This window comes from Pteropus vampyrus, unplaced genomic scaffold, assembly GCF_000151845.1.
Source record: "Pteropus vampyrus isolate Shadow unplaced genomic scaffold, Pvam_2.0 Scaffold36, whole genome shotgun sequence".
In the NCBI taxonomy this organism is placed as follows: Eukaryota; Metazoa; Chordata; class Mammalia; order Chiroptera; family Pteropodidae; genus Pteropus; species Pteropus vampyrus.
Genome location: NW_011888817.1, coordinates 3263337 through 3283868, shown reverse-complemented (window position 1 = coordinate 3283868; position 20532 = coordinate 3263337). Strand labels below are relative to the sequence as shown.

The following is a 20532-nucleotide window of genomic DNA, read 5'->3' as shown; positions in this document are numbered from 1 at the left end:
GGCGCATGCGTCCAGGGAGAAGTTGGGCGGGGCTCGCGGAGTATTGGCTTTGGACAAGGGCTTCCCAGTGCCCGGGAATTCATGTTGACTCTTTCAGTCCTGGAAATGGATGTTATTGCTTATCCCAGCTTCACAGATGTGGAAACCGAAGGGCAGAATGATTAGGCTGGCGTTCCGAGTAAATGGTGGCGCTGGGTTTCGAATCCATCTCGTTTGGGGGAGCTGGTGGAGAAATGCGTGCGCAATGATAAGGCCCTGGAGAGCAGGGAGCACAACGTTATCTCTGCCTCACATGTGCATGCTTAGGTGCTTAGAGCTCATAAACCCACTTTTGAAACCACTTTCTTCACAGTGGGCCTAGCGGTCGAGAGCAGAGGCTTTATGGACGGCCGGATCTGAAGACAAATCCTGGGTCTGCTACTGACGGTGGGACACTCTGAATAGGTCATTTTCCCCATCCTGAGACTTCCTTTCCTCGTCTGTAAAGTGGGAATGATAATATGTTTCATAGGATCGCAGTGAGTATTAAATGATGCACTTAAAGAACAGCGCAATGGCTGACATATGGTAAGAATTCAATAGCTGAGTCAGTCAGATCTTGATTCAAATCCAAGCACTGCCACTTTCTAGCTGTGTGGCCTTGGACAAGTGACTTAACCTCTCTGAGTCTCAGTTTACTTCCTGTAAAGTACAAGGATTGGACTAGATGACTTTTAAGTCCCCTCCGAGTGTGATAATTAAGAGCAGTTTTTTCAAACGGCTGGTTGTGTCCCATTAATGGAGTCTTAAAATCCACTCAGAGGATTGTGACCAGCATTCAAAAAATAAAACAATATAATAAAAAAATTAAGAATGTGTCACACATTTTAAGTCTTGGGTTTGTGTACTCAGGTGCAATGTTAAAATGTTTTCATATCGTGGGTTGAGGTTAAAAGAATTGAGAGTCACTATTTAGAGTTGAAATTATTTTGGTTTCAGGATAGACTGTGTTCTTACTCCTTGGTGGGAAGGAGAAAAGATAGAGGATGTAAAGGAAGTTATGGAATATTCTGGATACCTCCTGCCCTTCACTTCTGGCTCTGGAGCATCCAGGCAAGACTAGGGGCTGGCGAAATACAAACCAAAATATCCAAATGTTCAAGTTTCATTCAGAAATATTTTGATGTTCTAGTTCAATTCTTTGTGAAATAGGCAAGCTTGGTTCTAGTTCAGAATAGCTCAATGTCATGCTTTCACATCACAGTTTCAGGCAAAGGGCTTGGCACGTAGTAGAAGCTTAGTATATGTTTAATTGAATGATATACTCAATAGCCTTTCTTTGAAAGATCATGTCCCAGTGCAGGACTAACACAGGCCTTACTCAGGACTTTTGCTCACTTTTGGCTTCTTTCCTGTCATTTTCATCATTGTCATCGTTTACTGATTTATTGAGCATTATGTGCCAGTCATTGTGTTCAGCACATTATGTAGTTCATTTCAATTATTTGTCACATGAACTTTAAGAGATAGGTAGTATTGCCAAATGTCACCTCCAATTTGAAGATGAGGAAAACTGAGGCTGAAACATGTGAATTAACTTGCTCAAAATCAGATAAAGTTAGGAAGTAACCAGGCTTTGAGTATATCCTATAATTTCCTGAAATAAAAGGTGCATATGAAGTAAATGTGTTGTATCAATTAGCTTATGCTGTGTAACAAATCGCCCCAAAGTTAAAAGCCTTAAACAACAAGCATTTATTATTTCTCATGATTCTGTAGATTTCCTGGGAAGATCTTTTCTGGGCCAGTTGGCTTAGGCTAGATAGTTTGGAATGGCCTCACCCACATGTCTAGTTGATATTGGCTGTCAGCTGAGGTGATGGGCCACATGTCTCCAGCAGGCTACCTGATGTAGTCACATGGTGGCGGTTGCAGAGTTCGAGGAGCAAGAGAAAGAAGACTCAATTGCACAAGCACTTTTTAACTCTCAGCTTCTATAAGTTTTGCTAATGCCCCTTAAGCCAAAACAAGTTTCATTGGCCAAATTCAAATTCAAGGGTAGAAAAATAAACTTCACCTTTTGATTGGAAGAACTGCAAAACACTGCGGCTCTTTTCTCTTCCCAAATATACCTGTATTAGTTATCTTTTGTTGTATAAGAAATTACTCCCAAACTTAATGGCTTAAAACAACATTTATCTCACAATTTCTGGCTTAGCTCAGTTGTTCTGGCTCAGCTTTCTCATGAGCCTGAAGTTTTCTGAAAGCTTGACTGGGGCTGGAAGATCTCCTTCCAAGAGGGTGCACTCACATGGCTGGCAAGTCGGTATGGACTGTTGGCAGGAGGCCTTTATTCCTTGCCATATGGACCTCTCCATAGGAGTGTCCTCATGACATGATGGCTTTCACCAGAGCAAGTGATCCAAGACAGAACATGATAGAAACCACAATGTCTTTTACGACCTAGCCTTAGAAGTCACATACTGTCTATTCTGCAATAGCCCATGATTCCAAAGGTCATCCATATTCAAGATGTGAGGGGACTATGTAAAGGCGCAAATACCAGGAGGTAGAACTCATTAGAGGCCACCTTAGAGGTGGCTACCACCCTATCATACATGTTAAGTGACCACTGAAAATGTCTTTATTCTTCTCTTATATTTATTGGGTAATTTGGCTGAGGATTGAATTCTCTCAGAATTTTGAAGATACTGCTCTGTTTTCTTCTAGCTTTGAGAAGTACAATGTCATTTCGATTCCCGATTCTTTGAGTTTCCCAACACTCCTTTTCTGGAAGCTTTTAAAATCTTCTCTAGGTCCCTAGTATTCTGATGATATTGTGGCTCTTTAGTTATTCATTATGCTGGATACTTGAAGGACTCTTTCAATTTAGAAACCCTATAACAGAATGTGAGCATACAGGTCAGGCCATCTGCATGCATGTGCACAAGGCCCCTTGCAGGGAGACATATTTAGGGGTATGAAGAGAAGGGAAGTGGGGCTAGAGTCCTGTTCTCCCCACTTCTACTACCTTCTAGTGCGGAGTTCCAAGAGACTCAGAAATTTGACTATAGCCTTCCGGGTCATTGACAAACTTTGACAAAGTTTATTTGTCAAAGTACCAGAATAAGCTGTATTTTGTTTTAACATTTTATTAGCTTCATTTACAACTTTTTAAGTATGCTTCCATTTGTACTCTTGCTCCAGTTCTACAAATATTAGATACGGCCTGCTGGGCAAGTTGCTTAGCTTCTCTAAGCCTCAGATTTCTCGTATATAAAATGGGAATAATGAGACTACCTATTTTGTAGGGTCTTATGATGAGGGTAATATGAGATAATGTATGACTAATGCTTAGAACATCTGTCCCAAAGGAGAAGGTTAATTAGTGTCTATAACTATTGCCAACAGCAAGACTTTCAGCTCAGCACCCCTGTCTGGTTAGATGGGAAACTGCAGTTGCTTAGGAGGCTGGATTCTGAAGAGACCAGCCTTTACGAGGTACCTTTGATTTGGGAATAATGCCTTTTGCCTCCGTTTACTCTGCCTGTCCTTTCTCTTGCAGTCCTATGTTGCAGGGATGTTTAAGGACAAATGGAAATTCTGACTGACTTCTAGGACTATCTGGGGCAGGTAGGAAAAGCTTCCAACATTTTTCTTTCTCCTACTCCCCAGCTCTATCTGCAAACATTTCGGTAGCTCGAGAACTGATTAATTTTATCCCTTTTCCCTTAACTCCTGTCTCATTTAGCCTGGGAGAAACTGTTTCTGTTACTTTTGAATATTTCTTTATGGCAAACTGAGAGTATAGTAACAGTGATAGCTAACTAATAATTTGCCAAGCACTGTCTCAAGGGCTTTACTTCTGTTTTTTAACCTTTATAATTACAGGTGTCCTATTATTATCTTCATTTTATAGATGAGACAACTGGGGCACAGAGTGGCTAAGTAACTTTCCCAAGGTCACACAGCTGGTTAGTAGTGGAACTAAGGTTTGAACCCAGGAAGTGGGCCTCCAGAGTCTGTGCTCTTAACTACATTGAGCCTTCTCCCAATATTAATGTTTATTGAATGCCTACTATGTGCCAAGCTGAGATCCCAGAGCTCAGGCTCTTAACCACCATGCTGAACTTACCAGCTGGGTTACCTTGGACAAGTCATTTTCTTCAGAGTTTCAGTTATAACAACAATCCTTTACTAAATGCCCATTCGATGTTGGATACTTCACCTAATTCATCATCGACATTTTGGCTAACATGTCTTGAGCTCTTTTTATGTGCCAGGCACTGTTCTAAGCACTTTACATGTTTTAATTTATTAAATCATTATATGATAGCTCTGCAAGGCTGATGTATTTTCCTCATTTTGGGGGGAAGAAACTGAGACACTGAGAATTTTTAAGTGATTCGTTCAAGGGCACACATTTAGGAAGTACAGGATTTGAGGCTGGGTAGCCTTGTGGACTATCTGAGGCTTTGAAGCTGTTAGCAAATATTTCCAGTTCTCTGTGTTCAGGCCTATGGATGAATCATACATCCCTGTCCCTTTGAATTTAGGTGCAGCCAATGAAATATAATGGAAATGATGGATGTCACTTTTGGACATAGCTTAGCAGCCAGAGCAATATTCATTTGTCTTGAAAATCTTAGAAGCACGGGGATGGTTCCTCCCTTAGCTTGGGTCCCTGCGTGAGGATGACACAAAGCAGAGCCCCATCGTGAGTGAGAAACAAACATTGTTTCAAGCCACTGAGATTTGGTAGCTGTTACTAGAACATAACCAAGTGTAGCGTTCCTCAGCTTCAGCACTATTGACATTTTAGGCCAGATAATTCTTTGCTGTGGGGGCTGTCCTATGCATCGTGGAATGTTTAACATTTTTGCCAAGTGTCTTGCTGGGGACAAAATCACCTCCAGTTGAGAATTACCGCCCTAGCATATCCTAATTAGTCTGATTATCCTGACAATCCTAAATAAACCCCTTTTAGGCATGACTTCTTTCTTCAATAGCACTTTTCCTTCTTTTTCTTTGCTTTGGAATAGTTGCGTGGCATAGATATTACATGATCGTTAAGGTTGAAAGAATGTCCCCTATGAAACTGTCTTGGGCCTGGGACTTTTTTACAGGGGAGGCTCTCCAATTACTTTATTTTTTTTTTTTATGGTAATTAGTCTATTTAGACTTGCCATCTCTCTAGGAGTCAATTTTGCTAAGTTGTACTTTTCCGGAAAATGATCCACTTTATATAGGTTTTATGATATATTGCATATAGTTGTGGCACAGGGTTTTAAAAAACTGGGACATTTTATATAGAAGTCTAGATTTCTGTCTTTTCTTTAAAACTCAGAATATCAATATGGTAACACTGGGCCCTGCCTTCCACCCGGAAACAATCAGGTGGAGCTGTGTAAATAGCTCTCATTTTCCTTGTTTCCCACCACTCTTACACCAAACTCCTGGTATTTGAGTTTGTAACCCTCGAGATAAGAAATTAGGTAGAAGCTGCCCTTTTGGTGGTCATTAGGGACTATAGTGTAATGGAATCGATAGAATAGCTAGGAGCCCAATACATAAATAAATAAATGAATGAACAAGTTGAACTAGCGCTGTCTGGGGCAGTAGGGGCTAAGAGTGGCTAAGATTTCAGTAATCCAGAAGGAATCGCTTATCTCCAAATAGTTCCTAGCTTGTGACCCTAAAGCTTCGATTCCCATCAATAGGAAACAAAACTTTTCCTTTCATTCCACACTTAGAGGGAATGAAAGAATGACACCAAAATTTATTGGGCACCCCTTCTCACTGAATCCTTACAAGAATTTCTGTGGGGTGCCATTATTACTATTGTACAGTTGAGGGGACTGAGGCTCAGAGAGGTGTCACAAAGCTAGAATGGCGGAGTCAGGATTTGAACCTGGATCTGATTCATTCCAAAGCTCATGCATTGTTTTTCCACTATACTCGGCATTCCCAAACGAGGCTGCTCATCAAACTCACTGGGAGAGGCCTATAAAAAAGTCCATATTTCCAGATCCTACTTCTGACCTATTCAAAACAGATTTTTGCAGTGGGGCCTAGAAATCTGTATTTTAAACCATGATTTGTACAGTTCAAACAGATTTTTGCAGCGGGGCCTAGAAATCTGTATTTTAAACCATGATTTGTACAGTTGTTTGATTACTGTCTCCCTCTTAAATGAAATCTCCCTGAAGACAGGGGCCATGTCTATCTTATTCAGTGACAAGAGTGAGGACAACACAAATATTTGCTGTGACTGAATGTGCAAGCTTCCCAGCCCTGACCAATGCGCCAACTGTGAAGAGCTTTTAAACTATTTGTGACAAATCCTCTGGAGCAGTTCTCAAACTTTAATGTACATGTTAAGAATTACTTGGGTTGCCTTTTTTTTTTTTAATGCATATCATGAGGCCCCAACCCCAGAGATTCTATGCTTGAGAAACACAGGTATAGATAACTATATCAAATTCTGATAGCTTGAACCTTCCTCAGAAGCTTTTGAAGAGAGTTGAGACAGTAGGCATTACAGAAAGAGAAGTCTGGGGGCTTATGAAGACAAACCGCCTATTTCACTATTTAGCCAATGACTAGGGAGAGACTCAAGTGTACATGGAACGCTAGTGGAAAAACCCTAAGGAAGAAGCATCTGTCAAAGTGATAAGCCAGGTAGATGATTCTTCTGGGCATCAGTTATATACAACAGAGAAAAAAAGTCATTCTTAGAAATGATTATGGCCTTGGCTTGGGCATCTTTTTGCACTGGAGTCAGCTTTGCTGCAGAAGCCAAACACTGGGTATGTGTGTTTGTGTATGAAATGGTTAAATGTGACTGAGAATGTGCTTAGGAGTCAAGCCAATACACAGCACCACTGCACACTGATGACCTTGGGCAAGTTCTTAATTTCTCCGTGCTTCGGTTTTCTCATTTTTAAAATGGGGCTCTTACTACCTACCTTGTAGGATCGTTGTGATAACCAAGACAATGTATATGAGACAGTGGTTCCTGGCACGTAGCAAGTGCATAACCAGTGGGATCAGTTACTCTTACCTGACTGTAAGCGCCAGACTTGACTGTTACTCTGTATTCCATGGTCTAATACAGGTCCTGGCTCAGCAAATGTAGAGTTAATGAATAAAGGACAAAGGGTTACCTTACAAATTCTGGATAAAGTCATCCATCAGATACCACATTCCATAACTAACTTCAATGCATACTGATTTCTAACAGTGAGAATTAGATCCAGTAAAGAACTGGGAAAAATAAGGCCAGCCCATACACCAAGAATGCCCTCTTTAAGAGAGAAGAGAGAATACAACTGTGTTGCTATGAGATGTTGTAGGTTTGATGTAAGATCCGGCCCACTCAATATGTGCAGGAGCTAAAACCAAGCCTTTGGCTCTATTAGCAAATGCTGAAATTCCAGCATCTCGGCCAGTGCCAACACAGCAGGTTCTCATTAATTCTCTGTTGACTCACCTTTCTGCATTAGTGTTCATTATGCTCTCATTAAGAAACCAGTGTAAGACTGAGGAGACCTACCTGTGTCTTTCACAACTCCCAAGAAGTGACTGAATGGTGGAGTGGCACACACTTTGCAGTCAAAGAATGTGTGTTTCCAACCCTTTCCTTTTGCTACTTACTAGCTATGTGGCTTTGGCTGTTATTTCACCCCTCTGAGCCTCAGCTTCTAACTGTAAAATGGGGCTAATAACTCAGTCCCAGGGTTCCAAGAATAACAAAGGACAGTGCCTGGTCCCCACGAGGTGCTCATTTTTTATGAGTTCCTCCCTTTGCTCGCAGGGCTCTTTCCCCTTTCCCAATCCTGCTATTGCTACAGACAAAAATCCAACATCCTTTATGGCCCAGCCCAAGGATGAAGATCTCTGTCTCACAGCCCACAAACCAGACACTTTGTTACCAACTTCCATTCTCTGACACAATAAGGGAGAAAGGAAGAAAGACAACAGTAAATGGGATTTTTTTTTTTTTTATTTAGACATGGAATTTTTCTTCCTTTTCATATAACTTATCTAATTAAAATATTCATCTTGGTAGTTACCACAAAAAAGTAACATAGAAAATTGTATTTACATTTTGGGACCAAAATACAAATGAAGAGCAGGATGATACCTTGCTCCTTTTCCTCCCGCTTCCTGGAAAGAAAGAGAAAGCCCCAAAGAATCTGCTCATTACACCAGCAATCACAAACGGTTAATTTGTAACTTGGTGATTTGTATGTAGTGTAGCACAGAAAAAAAATTGCACAAGTTTTCACAAATGAGACCAAAGGTTCAACATCATCCCGTGTCTGCTCTGCAGCCGTTTCAATAACCCAGGTGAGGAGGTCATTTAGAAATCTGGTTTTTCCTCTTCCCTCCTTACTCTTCTCACCAAGTCACATCCCTGATGCAGACACTCTTGGAGGGGGAGAGGGGAAAGATCTGGTTCTATGCAAACAGGGGTGATCAAAAATCTTTATGGTAGTGATGTTGGGATGAACATATATATGTCTTTTTTCCCCTCCCTGCCTAAAGACGCCTAATAAAGGAAATTAAACCATACACATCTGAATCTGAAATATGAAAAACTGGTTTCAATGACAAAGACTTGAACACACAGCTAAGAGACAAATTTAAGGTCGTGGATACCTCGAGGAAGCTATTCTAGGCAACAGATACCTGGCACCTGACCCAGATGCTCATTTGGTTTTAGGTAAGAGGCTTCCTAATATCAGGTTTGCAGAGCACGCTAGGGGAAAGGGGTGGAATGGTAATACAAACAATCAAGAGAAATAACACTTAACTCAATTAAAAAATACACCAAATTAAAACACAGCAATACTTATGTCCCGTTGCAAAGCAACACTCACTGAACAATGCAGCTCTTGCTGCACAGATTTCCTGCGCTGCTGTGGAATCTTTAAAGTTAGTCTAACTGAGGTCTCCAGGCTGGTTAAAAACTGTGGGCTCCAATTCTGGGCTTTGAGTGAGCATGTAGAGGGGACTGACTGCCAAGCTCTTCAGGCTGTCACACCAATCACGCCCTCAGGTTTCATGAGGACGGGCACCTCAAATTTATAGCTTCCACCTGGGTCACCACCAGGTGGGTTCCTACTACATCAGTGCTCTTCGGCAGCCAAGAAGGGCACTGACGCTGTCTTCCTAGTTCTGAGCTTGTTCCTATGTCAACGTGAAAGCGAGATCCTCCCTTCCCAAACCAGATGGGTGCCCTTGCAGCTCACCCCATCCTGATGCCTCAGCTCAGACACTTTTGCTAAGTTGGCCCTTCCCTCCAAATTCTGGCTTAAACGCTCAAAAAAAGCTTTAGCTGTAGAGTTCTCTATAAAACATAGCAAATTGCTGTGCTCTTCCAATCTCGTGATCTTTTTAAATAGAGCAAAAAGAAAACCAATTTCCAACTTTTAAAACCATTCACTTCTAGTAGCAATTCATAGAGATCAAGAGATTAAAGTGCTGGCTTTTAAAATTCTAAAGTTGTATTGGGGGGGTGGGGGCGGCTACAAAAGCCCTGCCATGTATTTGTCTTTCCTCCATGCCAGGGGAGGGAAAAAAACCCTAAAGTTTTGAATCAGAAACTGGAAATTGTAAAAATGCTGGGCTTCTGTGCAAATAGATTTCCCAAGGTTCTATATCTTCTAGTAAGCCTCAAAAAAAAAAAAAAAAAAGTGGGAACTGGCAAAAAGGATGGAAGAAAGACTCTAGACCTTTACAAATAACCCCCCCTTAATAAATACTATTTAATGAGTAAGAAGAGATGCACCTGCATAGGAACTCAAAGCAACACTGAGCAGGGTCTCAGAGGTGAGGAGTCCAGCCCAAACACTTCCTGTCTGCACGTGGAGGCTCCCCTCTAGGAGAGGCAGCCCAAGACCCCCGCCTTGCCCTACGTGGAACAGACAGCACACAGGCCTCTGGGATGCCCAGACCTTCTGCTGGATGAGAATCCACTCAGGAGAGTTGAACTGGGATGGGAGAATGGCTTTCACTAGGCTTTTGTCTAACTTTAATAAAGGACCCCGAAAATAAAAAGCTAAGTGTGTGGAAGAGGACAAAAAACAAAAACAGAAAAACCTGGGGGTAATATAAATACAATCTGGGGGCAATATTTATTAATTAAAACTATGTCTTATAGTTTACAAAGAAGCTAATTAACAACAAAAGTATAATTGACCTTAAAATCCTCAGTGAGACTGAGGCTTCACATCTTCTTCAGAATTCTGAAGTGTTCTCCAGGCAGGGAGGCAGTGGCTGCGGCACAGAGGCTCACAGGTGCAACACCTGCAAACCGTGCAGGATTCGGAGACCAAAGCTTCCACAGAGCAAAAGACTCCCGTCTCCTTTGGAAGTTCCATTCCCCAACCCCCACTGTCTTTGTATTCCTCACCCCCAAATTCCATCTCCAAGGCAAGTCCTCAGTTTACCGTCGCGAGAATCTGTTCTTAAAAGCTTTAATTGTCTTAGCCATCATTGGGGCAATTTCTGTGAAAAGAGAAATAAGGCCATTGTTTCAGATACATAGCAGTTTAGACATTTACCACCAGGGGTTTACAATCAAAGCCAAAGTCTTGGCTCTGCACCACCCCTTAAATGGATGCAAGTAGCAGCTGTCAGCTAACACCACAATAAAAACAGCGGCATACAGCTAACACTTGCTGAGCACCTGCCAGGCCCAGAACAATCTCTCTAACAACCTCACCAGGACGCAGACTGGCCAACCTGCCCCTGGTTGAACAGTAAGTGGCAGAACTGGAATTCAGTTCAGACTCTAATGGCCACACAGAGCCAGAATTTAATTCTGCTTCACCAACTTCCAAACTGGCAAAATCACTCCCTTCCCACCCCCATCTGTCCAGTGTAGCAACAGGTCTAAGAGGACCTAAATGCACATACCACCCAAGGAAGGCTAGCCTGCTCTCTCAACTGGTTAACCTGAGCACAGCCGAAGCTTAGGCCAGGACTCCCACCCTCCCAGGGGACCTGAAATGAATATAGAATGACGCCATTGTTGAGTTAGGACACCTCAGAATACTGGGAATAGTGCCAAAATGAATATTCACTATAATCATCATTTAAAAAATAAACATGCATATGAATAAGCAGGAGAAAGGAGGCACTGACATTCAGACAAGCTATGAGCAAGGCATCATACATATGCTACATCCAAAACACAAAATGTGATGTGGTGGTAATGACATTATAGGGGTTCAAATGCTAGTTTTGAAATCTGAGCAGGAACCCCAAGTTACTCACTCTTCACAGTTGGCTTCCTAGGATCATAGGAAACAGTGCTGCTGACCACAGGCGCCAAGTGGGCACTGCTGGTGCTCGGGCCATCATATGCCAGCTCCTCGGGGCTGGCATTAAAGCTATTGCTGCTGCCACTGCTGGAGGGAGCATGGCTGCTTCCTGTGGAGTATGGGGCTGGCTTAATCCTGTATCACAGAACAAAGCCGGTTAGTCACAAGCATGAGAAAGCTGCCCTCAGCACCAAGAGCCTGAAGCTGGCCTTTCTGAGGTAGACTCAGTTTCGTGGCTTTGACCAATGAAACTCAGCACCTTAGATTCTGGTGATGGCTCTGAGATGATAGCTTCAGCATTTCAGAATGAATGATAACCTCAACTTCTCATTGTTTATGTGTAAATCTGCACTGTGAAAATGCCAAGGTGACTTAGATTAAATTAGTCATCATAGTAAACCCATTTTTGCTTAATGAGGAAAGGGAAAGTATAAGTGAATGTTTCTCAGAAGCCAGGCCCTGTGCTCCATTTAATCTTGATCCCTCTGAGAGGCAAGAATAATTATCCAGCCCACACTGCAGTCAAGGAAGCTGAGGTTCAGAGAGGTCAAGTGCCAAGCTAGTCAAGGTCAGCTTCCAGAACCCGCCCTGCATCGCTGTACTTTCACCCCACAAATGAATTGCTTCTTGTCCCTAGGCTGCCTTTTCAGGGTAAATGACAAGCACTTGGACTCTTCCCTGAGCATATGGAAACCGCAGAGAAGCAGATATCGTACTTGATTTTCTCGGACACAGCTGCTCCTCCTGTTCCAAACTTCTCCTGCCTCCTTCGAACATCACGAGGTGGCTTGGCCACCGAGTTGACAAAGGCCATCTTTGCTTGTCGGCCTGTGAAAAAATATGCCTTCTTGAGCAGAGATGCTGTTTTTTAATAATCTACACTATTAAGAAATAAAGGCTCAAGTGCCCCCAAAGCTCATCAGTGGTGAAAACCCCCCTCTATAGGGTAGCATTAGCAGGGGCAGAAGAAACCACCATTCCTGCCCCACCATTCCTGCAAATTCAAGAGATTTAGGAGCCAGAGGCCCTACATCAGCCAAGCCCACCACAGCCCTGCTGTCAGCTAGAGCACAAGGCTCACCATTCTGCCAGGCCCCATCCCATCGGCACCCCCACCCACCTTTGGGCTTATTGGCATGTGCAGATCGGATATTCTTTGTCAGTACTCGTAGCCGCTGCTCCCGGGCATCCTGAAGCCGAAGGTACATCTCCCGCCATGACTCATACTCTTCTGGCCTTTCTTCCTTAAAGTCTCGGTGACAATGAATTTTCCACAATTGATCTGTTTCTTCAATTAATACCTAAAACCAGAACCAGGACATCATTTACTTGCAAGCGCTCTTACATATCTCTTTTCCACCCTTAATTACCAGTTTCCTAATGATTTTTTGATCTGCATAGCAGTAGTATATTAAAATACCCTAGTTCTAGAAAAAAAATCAAATCGCTAAATTAAAAGAAGTATAAGGCACTGTGCTAGCTGCTTTTGGGGGGCTGTGGAGCTAGGACACAAAACACCACAAAATTAGTTTAAGATCAGTCTTTTCCTTTAGAAAAATCGGTAAGGGATAGAACCAAGATGAAGTCAAATCTGGGCATTTCCCGAGCACTGAACTGTAATGGCAAGTGGGCCACCTAAGAGGGATATATTATAACCTCAGAATGAGAAACAGCTAATGCAATCAAATGAGTACATCCCAGCATTTACAAGAAGGATTTTTGAATAGATCTGAATACCTCTAGGAGAAACCTAGTCATCTGTGCTCTTTTAAAAATTCACCAGACACCTAAGCGTCAACACCTAAGCGTCTGTCCCCACCCTGGGTCCCAGGGGGCTGTGCTGCCAGAATCCCCCCTTAATCTCTGTGAGTGGGCAAGCTCAAGGGAGATGAGGAAAGCGTTTTCTCACTCCCTTTGAATCCCACCTTGATTCTACCCCGGAGACCCACTTAAGACTCTAGAGGCAGGTGCTAAAAATATCATTTAACCCATTTCCCTTCTGCCCTGAGAATACTCACCAGTGGTACTTGTGGCTGCAGCGTTTACCTCCGGATAACTCACAGATTACAGTCCTAACCATACCCCCGAAATCTGCCACGAAATATCTCACTTTTATTGTTTTCACATCGCTCTAGCATATCGATAGTCTTTGGAAATAAATGACATCATTCTACTTATTCTGTTTTTAGTAGTGGTGTTTCCACTTACAAAATATAGTAATTCTCAACTGCTGAAAATGTCAAATCCTAAAAAACGTAGCATTCCTACGTGTTATGTTTACATCGTTCTTGAACAGTTGTTAGCCAAAGATTCATTTGATGAATCCAATTTATGTACACATTTCTGTTACATAGGATTAGAGACAAGTTCTGTGTAGAAATAACTGTAAGAACAGTTTTTATAATTTATTTTCACAATGAAAACCAGTCAGATTTGCTTCAGCCTCAAAGAGTGTGTTTATATAAAATTAATGCTGGCAGCAAGCTGTACTTTTTTTTTCTAAACGGGAAATGGGTTAAAGGCCCACAGGCAAACCAAATATGTCCAAAACAGTGATCTGACCACTGGCCTGCCCTTCAGCCACAGCAAATTCAAAAAGACAAAGCTATTTCTGAAGACATAAGCCAGAAAACTGCCCTCTTCCCACCCAAACAGGATACTCACGTGGTTGTATTCCTCTATACGATACAGCTGTTCAGGAGTACACCTCTCCAAAACAGGTTCAAGAACAGAATAAGGGACACCTCCCACTTCAAAGATTGCTGCAGAGATCAAAGGTGAAAGCACTGAGTAGCAGCCAAGCCACCCAGTGGTAAGATCCCAGTGCCACAACATGCCTGAGAGCAAGAAAGAAGCATGTGACTTACAGTCGATGTTGTTTTTAAGTACCCGGATGCACTGCTGGTGCAAGGTCATCATTTTGGGGAGATAGGCACACTTGGAACCAGAATACACCTGCATCTTAGAATTCATTCTTCGTCCCGTGAATCCAGCTTCTTCCTCTTCCTGGGGTGAAGAGTGTGCTATAGTATAAGAAAAACAGGAACGTAAGCGAAAACTGTCCTTCCATCCCATTTTATTTTATTTCTTTTTAACCAATAGTATAAGAAAAACTATGTATTTTATTTCTTTTTAACCAATAGTATAAGAAAAACAGGAACGTAAGTGAAAACTGTCCTTCCATCCCATTCCACAGCCTTGAGTTTGCCTTCTCAAGGCAACCAGTTACCAGTTTTTGCAAAAATAAGCAACTATGTATTTTATTTCTTTTTAACCAATTAATAACATACTCATTTTTTTTAATTTGCCACATTTTAGGAATCATGCCATGTCAGTACACAGACCTCTCACATTTTTTACAGTTGCATAGGATGCCACTGTGTGGATGAACCATGATTTAGCTGTTGATCTCTTGCTGAGAAACACGTGATTTTAAATTCTTTTTGCTATGAAAACTACATTTTTTTAACCAGCATTATCACTTTTAATCCACTTAACAGGCAGATACCATTATTATTTTCATTTATAGAATGTGAAACTGATGTCCAAGGAAATTATTACCCATGTTCCTGTAACTTGTAGAAGCCAGAGCTGGATTCAAACTCAAAACATCAAACTCCAGAGCCTGTGCAATTAGGAAATGCACCAAAATCTGATGACAGAGCATGAATCAATTTTTTAAATCCTTTTTTCCATTAAAAAGACAGATACAGAAAATTACCTTTTCTCTTTGGTTGGAAGGAGGATATCAATTCGAGGGAAGGAAGTGGCCGGTAATTGGCCTGTATCATAGGTAATGGGATGTCTGGCAACACTGGCAATGCATCAGTGGGGACCTGCAGAGAAGAGACTAGTGACTGGAGAGCCCTCTTCTACAAGCACAGCCTCCCTTCCTACAGTCCATTCCCAAGAGTGCCGACTAGGCAGATAATGTCACAGGCAATTCTGGGCTGGAGGAGGGGCAGCAGTGTCATGTCTGACACCTACAGCCTAAGTCAGGAAATACATATAGATGGGCCCAGCACAACGGGACACCTCAGCAGATACTCTTCTTGGGTACTCCCCATCCTAGGGAGGCCCAAAGGAAACTACTTCAAACTGAAATTCGACAGGCCATATAAAAGTCGGCCAACCAAAACAGCAGCAGGGTGAGTGAGTCCTGGGAGCTCAGCAGAGCCAGATGCTCTGAATGGGAAGCCACCAAGGGGATGAAGGGGTTACCTACCTTTCTCGGCTTGGCTGAATCAGCTCCAGTGAGCTGAAGCTTCTCTGACTTGTTTTCGTTCACCTTAGGTAATTTCTGAACTGAGTCCAAGTTTTTACTAGTGCTTTTCGAATCATTTTTTTTAAGTCCTTTTTCTCCAACGGTTGTGGCTGTTTTAACGATCTTTTTCTTTTTCTTCCGGGGCTGATCATAGCTGAGGTATGACTCAAAAGACATGGTGGGCTGCTCGAATTCATCATCCATATCCGTCTCCTCAACTTTTGGGAGGGAGCCCACTGACTTTCTATCTGAATGAGGAGTTTTCCCTTTCCCTTCCCGAGTCTTTAGGTTGTTAGAAACCTTCTCTTTTGTCTTGGGCAGCAGGTCCCCTGCCCCCTTTCCTATGTCTAAGCTGTCTAGACTTTGCTTGTTTTTGTCTGATTTGGTTTTCTCTGAGTTTTTGTGCTTTTGCTTTTTGAGGTGGTTGTCCGAAGCAATCTCCAAGGTGGATAAAAACTTCTTGGTGCTGCCCTCTCTTTCCTTCTCTTTCTTGACACCACTAGAGGGCAGTTTCTCCTTTGTGCCATCCCCAGAGAGGGGCCTCCGGTTTTCCTCTTTGGAGATGGCCTTATGGGGTTTCTCTCTGCTCAGGGATGACTTCTCATCTCCCCGGGAATCCACTGGGCGTTTTTCTTTATGGGAATATTTGTGCTCCTTGTTCTGACTCACAACCCCTTTCCCCTGGGGTTCACCCAGGTGTCGTTCCTGACTGACCCCCAGTCTGTCCTGAAAGGCATTACTGTGGCCTTTTCCAGGCTTCTGGTGTGAAGCAAAGGGCTCGTGGTCCTCCTCCAGGGATCTATAATGGTCCACAGACATCTGATGAGGACTGGTAGATGATGGAGGGGACTGAACATGGCCGTAATCGGAAGATTCGTGATCTGAAGAGTAAATCGGTGAAACCCTGTGGCCCCTCTTTCTCTCGTCTCTCCTCTCCTGACCGTGAGATGCTTTGTGAGGTCTCTCGAGCTCTGAGAGTTTTCTGTGTTTTTTCTGTCTGTGATCAGGACTATATGGTCGGCTACTGGAGGCTTTCCAGTTTTCGTGGTAGTCCCCCTCTATCTCCTCCTCCTTCTGAAGCGCATCCCGGGGGCGCTTTCGGGAACTGTTCTTCTCAAAGTCATGTTCATCGGGCTCAGTGTTTCTAAATAAAAGATACAGCAGTTATAAACCTCAGTGTAATCCTTGTTCAGAGGACACTCACGGAACCTGAATTCACAAAACAGCTGAGGAGAATGCAGAGTAAATGTGTTCTGCTCAAAGACGCTCGATTAAGTTTTAAAACTGGGAAAACTCTAATATTCGATAAATGGAAAATGACAAGTTTAATTACAAGATACAAAGAAGATCAAACATCTTGTGGACACGAAAATGCTTAACACTTTTTTTTCATCACAGGGACATATTTAACTTGTTACTTTAAAAAAGGGGCTGTTACAGTTTGTTCACAACTGTAGAAAAAGCCTTTTAAAAAAAGGTTAGAAAGAAACATACCAAAATGTTAGTATTAATACTTGTCTTTGGATGATAGAACCACAGAAATTTTGATCCTTATTTCTATTTTTAAATATTTTCTAATATTCTATAATGATCATGGATTATGTTTATAATTGAGGCAAAATAAATACTTTAAATAAGGCAGAGAAGGAATAAAAATTTTTCTGTGTATAAACACTCAAAATGCTTCCACCATGAAATTGAACAAGCCTACAAAGTAATGTTCTTACCGTTCCACAGGAACCAGCTTCTTCCACTGGGCCACCAGGTCCCTGGCAAAGTTTCCAACGTGCTCGTGTTTTCGTAAGCTATTTACTGTTTTCCCAACCCCGGTCTCCTATAAATTTGACAAAGTAATTATTGGAGGGTTGTGGAAAAAGGCTCACAATTTTCAAAGAAATCAGGCCTCTTGCTTTTCAACAACCCAATACTTCCTTCCTAAACTATACCCTAAAGTCTCAGTACAAAATTAGTTTGTTTCTATACCCCAAACCTCTAATGGCACACAGCAGCAAAGCATACTAGATTCAGAAGAGGAAAACCTTTAATAAAAACACTTTTAGAACTTTAACAATAATAACCAGAGTGATTATGGTAGGTGTCAGACACTAAGTTAAGAGTATCTGAATCAATCCTTACAACTCAGGAACCTGCTCCATTTTACAAAGAATGAACAGCCTAAAGTCACAGTACTTGGATTTGAACCCAGGACTAGTTGATACGAAAGCCAATGTTCCTTTAATTTTTAGAAATAAAAATGTTTGAGATAAAACCCACATCACATAAAATTCACCATTTTAATCATTTAAAAGTGTTCAATGGTTCAAATGGTTAAAAGTTTAACCATTTAAAAATAGTTCAATGGTTTCCAGAATAGTCACATTACTGTGCAACCATCACCACTAATTCCAGAACATTTCCATCACCCTAGAAAGAAACCCTGTGCCCCTCAATTTCCCACCACCGCCACCACCCCAACCACCACCAATCAATCAACTTTCTGTCTATGGATCTGCCTATTCTGGACATTTCATATAAATGGTACCATTCAATATCTGGCCTTGTGTCTGGTTTCTTTCGCTTCCAAAGCCCATACTCTTAATCTTACTGCACAATCTCTCCCAGTGGGAATGGGAATGGATATAGTTTTATATAATATCTAAAGTTATACAATTCTTACCGCAAGAATGTCTACAGTAATAGGTAAGGTGGAGAGTTTCTTCAAATATTTCAATAGCTGCAGAGAGAATAAAATAAAAATTAGTTCCTATAAAATCATACTCATTCACTAGAACAAATAAAAATATCTGACAATATTAATAATACTCAGTGCTAAGTGTTATACAGTAATAAGTACAGTTCCTATCCCTATTTTACAAGTGTGAAAACAGGCCCAAGAAAGGTAAGTTATTTGCCCCAGGATGCAAGTAGGGCAGGATTCACTCAGGCCTGTGGCTTTACAGTCCCTGCTTTCAATCAGTATGCCACACAAAGGGGAAATGAGACTTAGAGAAGAGAATCAAACCTACCAAAACTCTAAGAAAAGTCATCAACAACTATCATTTTGCCCCAGTTTTGAGAGAGAATTTCTGAGAAAGGTACCAATTTTATGAAAATTACCCATGGCCCTGGCACAGAGAAAAATAAAAAGGAGAGGAGGTTTGTATAGGAAATGGGTATCATGTTTCCAGGAAGAGTCAGCAGTTTTTAACAGAATTGTTTTCTGGAATCGGTGGGAAACCAAGAGCAATTTCAACTTGCCAGAATCAGAGCATTGCCGTTAATGGTGAACAAAAAATGTCTGAGTAGGTTAGAAAAGTGATCTGGGTTTGGCCACATTTCCTTTCTGGAGTCCCTAAAACTTGGTCAAAATCAGGATAGCACTGCTGTTAAGACAGAGTTCCGGTCCGGAGTCAGAGACAGTCTTCAGTCTGGCTCTGTCACCTCCTTGCCAGGTGATCTTGTGCAAGTCAGTAACCTCTTTGAACCTCATTTACTTCATCAGCAAAACAGGAACTGGATCCTGTTTCTACTTCACAAGCTGTGAGGATTCATGTGTAGCCTTAGCCATGGTGCCTAGAATGCTATAAAAGCTCAATAAATTTTATTATTAATCATTTCATTTATGAATGGATGGATTTTAAATCACTACCCTTGATCTTCAAACAGATATTCCCTAGCCATTTCATACTTGTTCCATTTCTACCAAAAGTCACGACTGACCATGCCTTTCTCTAGGAAATGTTTACGTACATACCATTCAAGGAATACTGCAAAGCACACGTAGTTCAAAATATATAACTGACTACCTTTACATTTAAATGTTAGATAACAAGATCTGTTTTTTCCATTAGTAGCCCAGGGTATAATTAGTTATGTCACATTGTTATTACATGAAATAGCAAGTATGTTTTTCTGGTCATTCTACTTCACTAATTACTGAATATGGTCAGCAGGCAGAGCAACTGGATCACAAGTGATAATACTGTTGACTAGGAATAAATGAGAAGTCAAGTGGTGTATCTAGGGAGTTTCACCTTCATAACTGATTGAAATTATCCTCCACTTTAAATGTGATCACTACCACCAACCAACTCAGGGGAAAGTTTATGTGTATTTCTTGTCACCTAACTATGAGTACAAAGATTAATGCCAATTCCTTTTCTTAAAAGAAATTTTAAAATCACTGAAAAGGTTAAAAACAGGGTTGTCTCCCCTAATGCCATTCCCTGGAAGGCATTTATATACCATTCGCTGTGCTGGCTACTATGCTAAGTTCTCACATGTGTTACCTCATTTCATCCTCATCGACCACGTCTACAAAGAGGACATTATTCTCCCATTTTACAGATACTGAAACCAAGCTCAGTGAGGTTAGGTAACTTGCCTAATGAGTTATTACATCAAGTGTGTCTGCCACAGCATATACTACAAAGTCAGGAGAAACATCCAACATTATAATCTTGTCCTCAGAAAACAGGAACAGAAAATAGAGCTGTAGCTCACATGCCTCTTAGCACATCCCAAAGAAGGCAAAAGAGCTCCTCCACAGTGTTAAGCGTTGTTAAGACAGTTTAAAGTCCACAGTGTAAAGGTCACCATGGGGACAAAGGGTCCTTGGGACCTCTACGAAGCCAACATTAAGGATGGGGCCAGAAGTCACTGAGGGTGTGTTCATCTCGAAGCCTAGAACAGGAGGAATAAATGCTGCATTTCTGCCTTGCTTTGGGTTAGTGTTGGGGGCGGGGGCAACTTAAAAGCAGGCAAAACTAAAACCCTGGAGATTTTCAAGATGACTTAGCCCAACGTAAGAGAAAAAGAGATTCAGAGCCCCTTATTTTCAATGAGGTTCAAGAAAACAAAGCAATAACAAGGTAAAAGCACTTTGGGCATCCTCAGGCAGATGGAAACTTACTGTTATCAAACCAACAGACCAATTGTAGAGTTTGCAAGAACTGA

General features: G+C 41.8%; 1 protein-coding gene and 1 long non-coding RNA gene across 2 annotated transcripts; one reads left to right on the top strand and one right to left on the bottom strand.

Annotated features, from left to right (window-relative positions):
* The first annotated feature begins 17 nt into the window (after positions 1-17).
* On the top strand, positions 18-865 carry LOC111738179. Its single transcript, XR_002779723.1, has 2 exons — positions 18-178; positions 353-865. It is a non-coding gene; the product is annotated as an uncharacterized LOC111738179 (long non-coding RNA).
* A 9228-nt stretch (positions 866-10093) lies between these two features.
* On the bottom strand, positions 10094-19273 carry ELOA (elongin A). The gene is made up of 11 exons (XM_023529397.1): positions 19265-19273; positions 18254-18340; positions 17304-17410; positions 15538-16720; positions 15034-15148; positions 14180-14335; positions 13977-14074; positions 12433-12613; positions 12029-12140; positions 11266-11447; positions 10094-10494 (listed from the first exon to the last, which is right to left on the bottom strand). Exons 1-11 carry the CDS (start codon positions 19271-19273, stop codon positions 10433-10435), a joined length of 2292 nt encoding a protein of 763 aa, XP_023385165.1. The 3' UTR covers positions 10094-10432.
* Positions 19274-20532: the final 1259 nt, after the last annotated feature.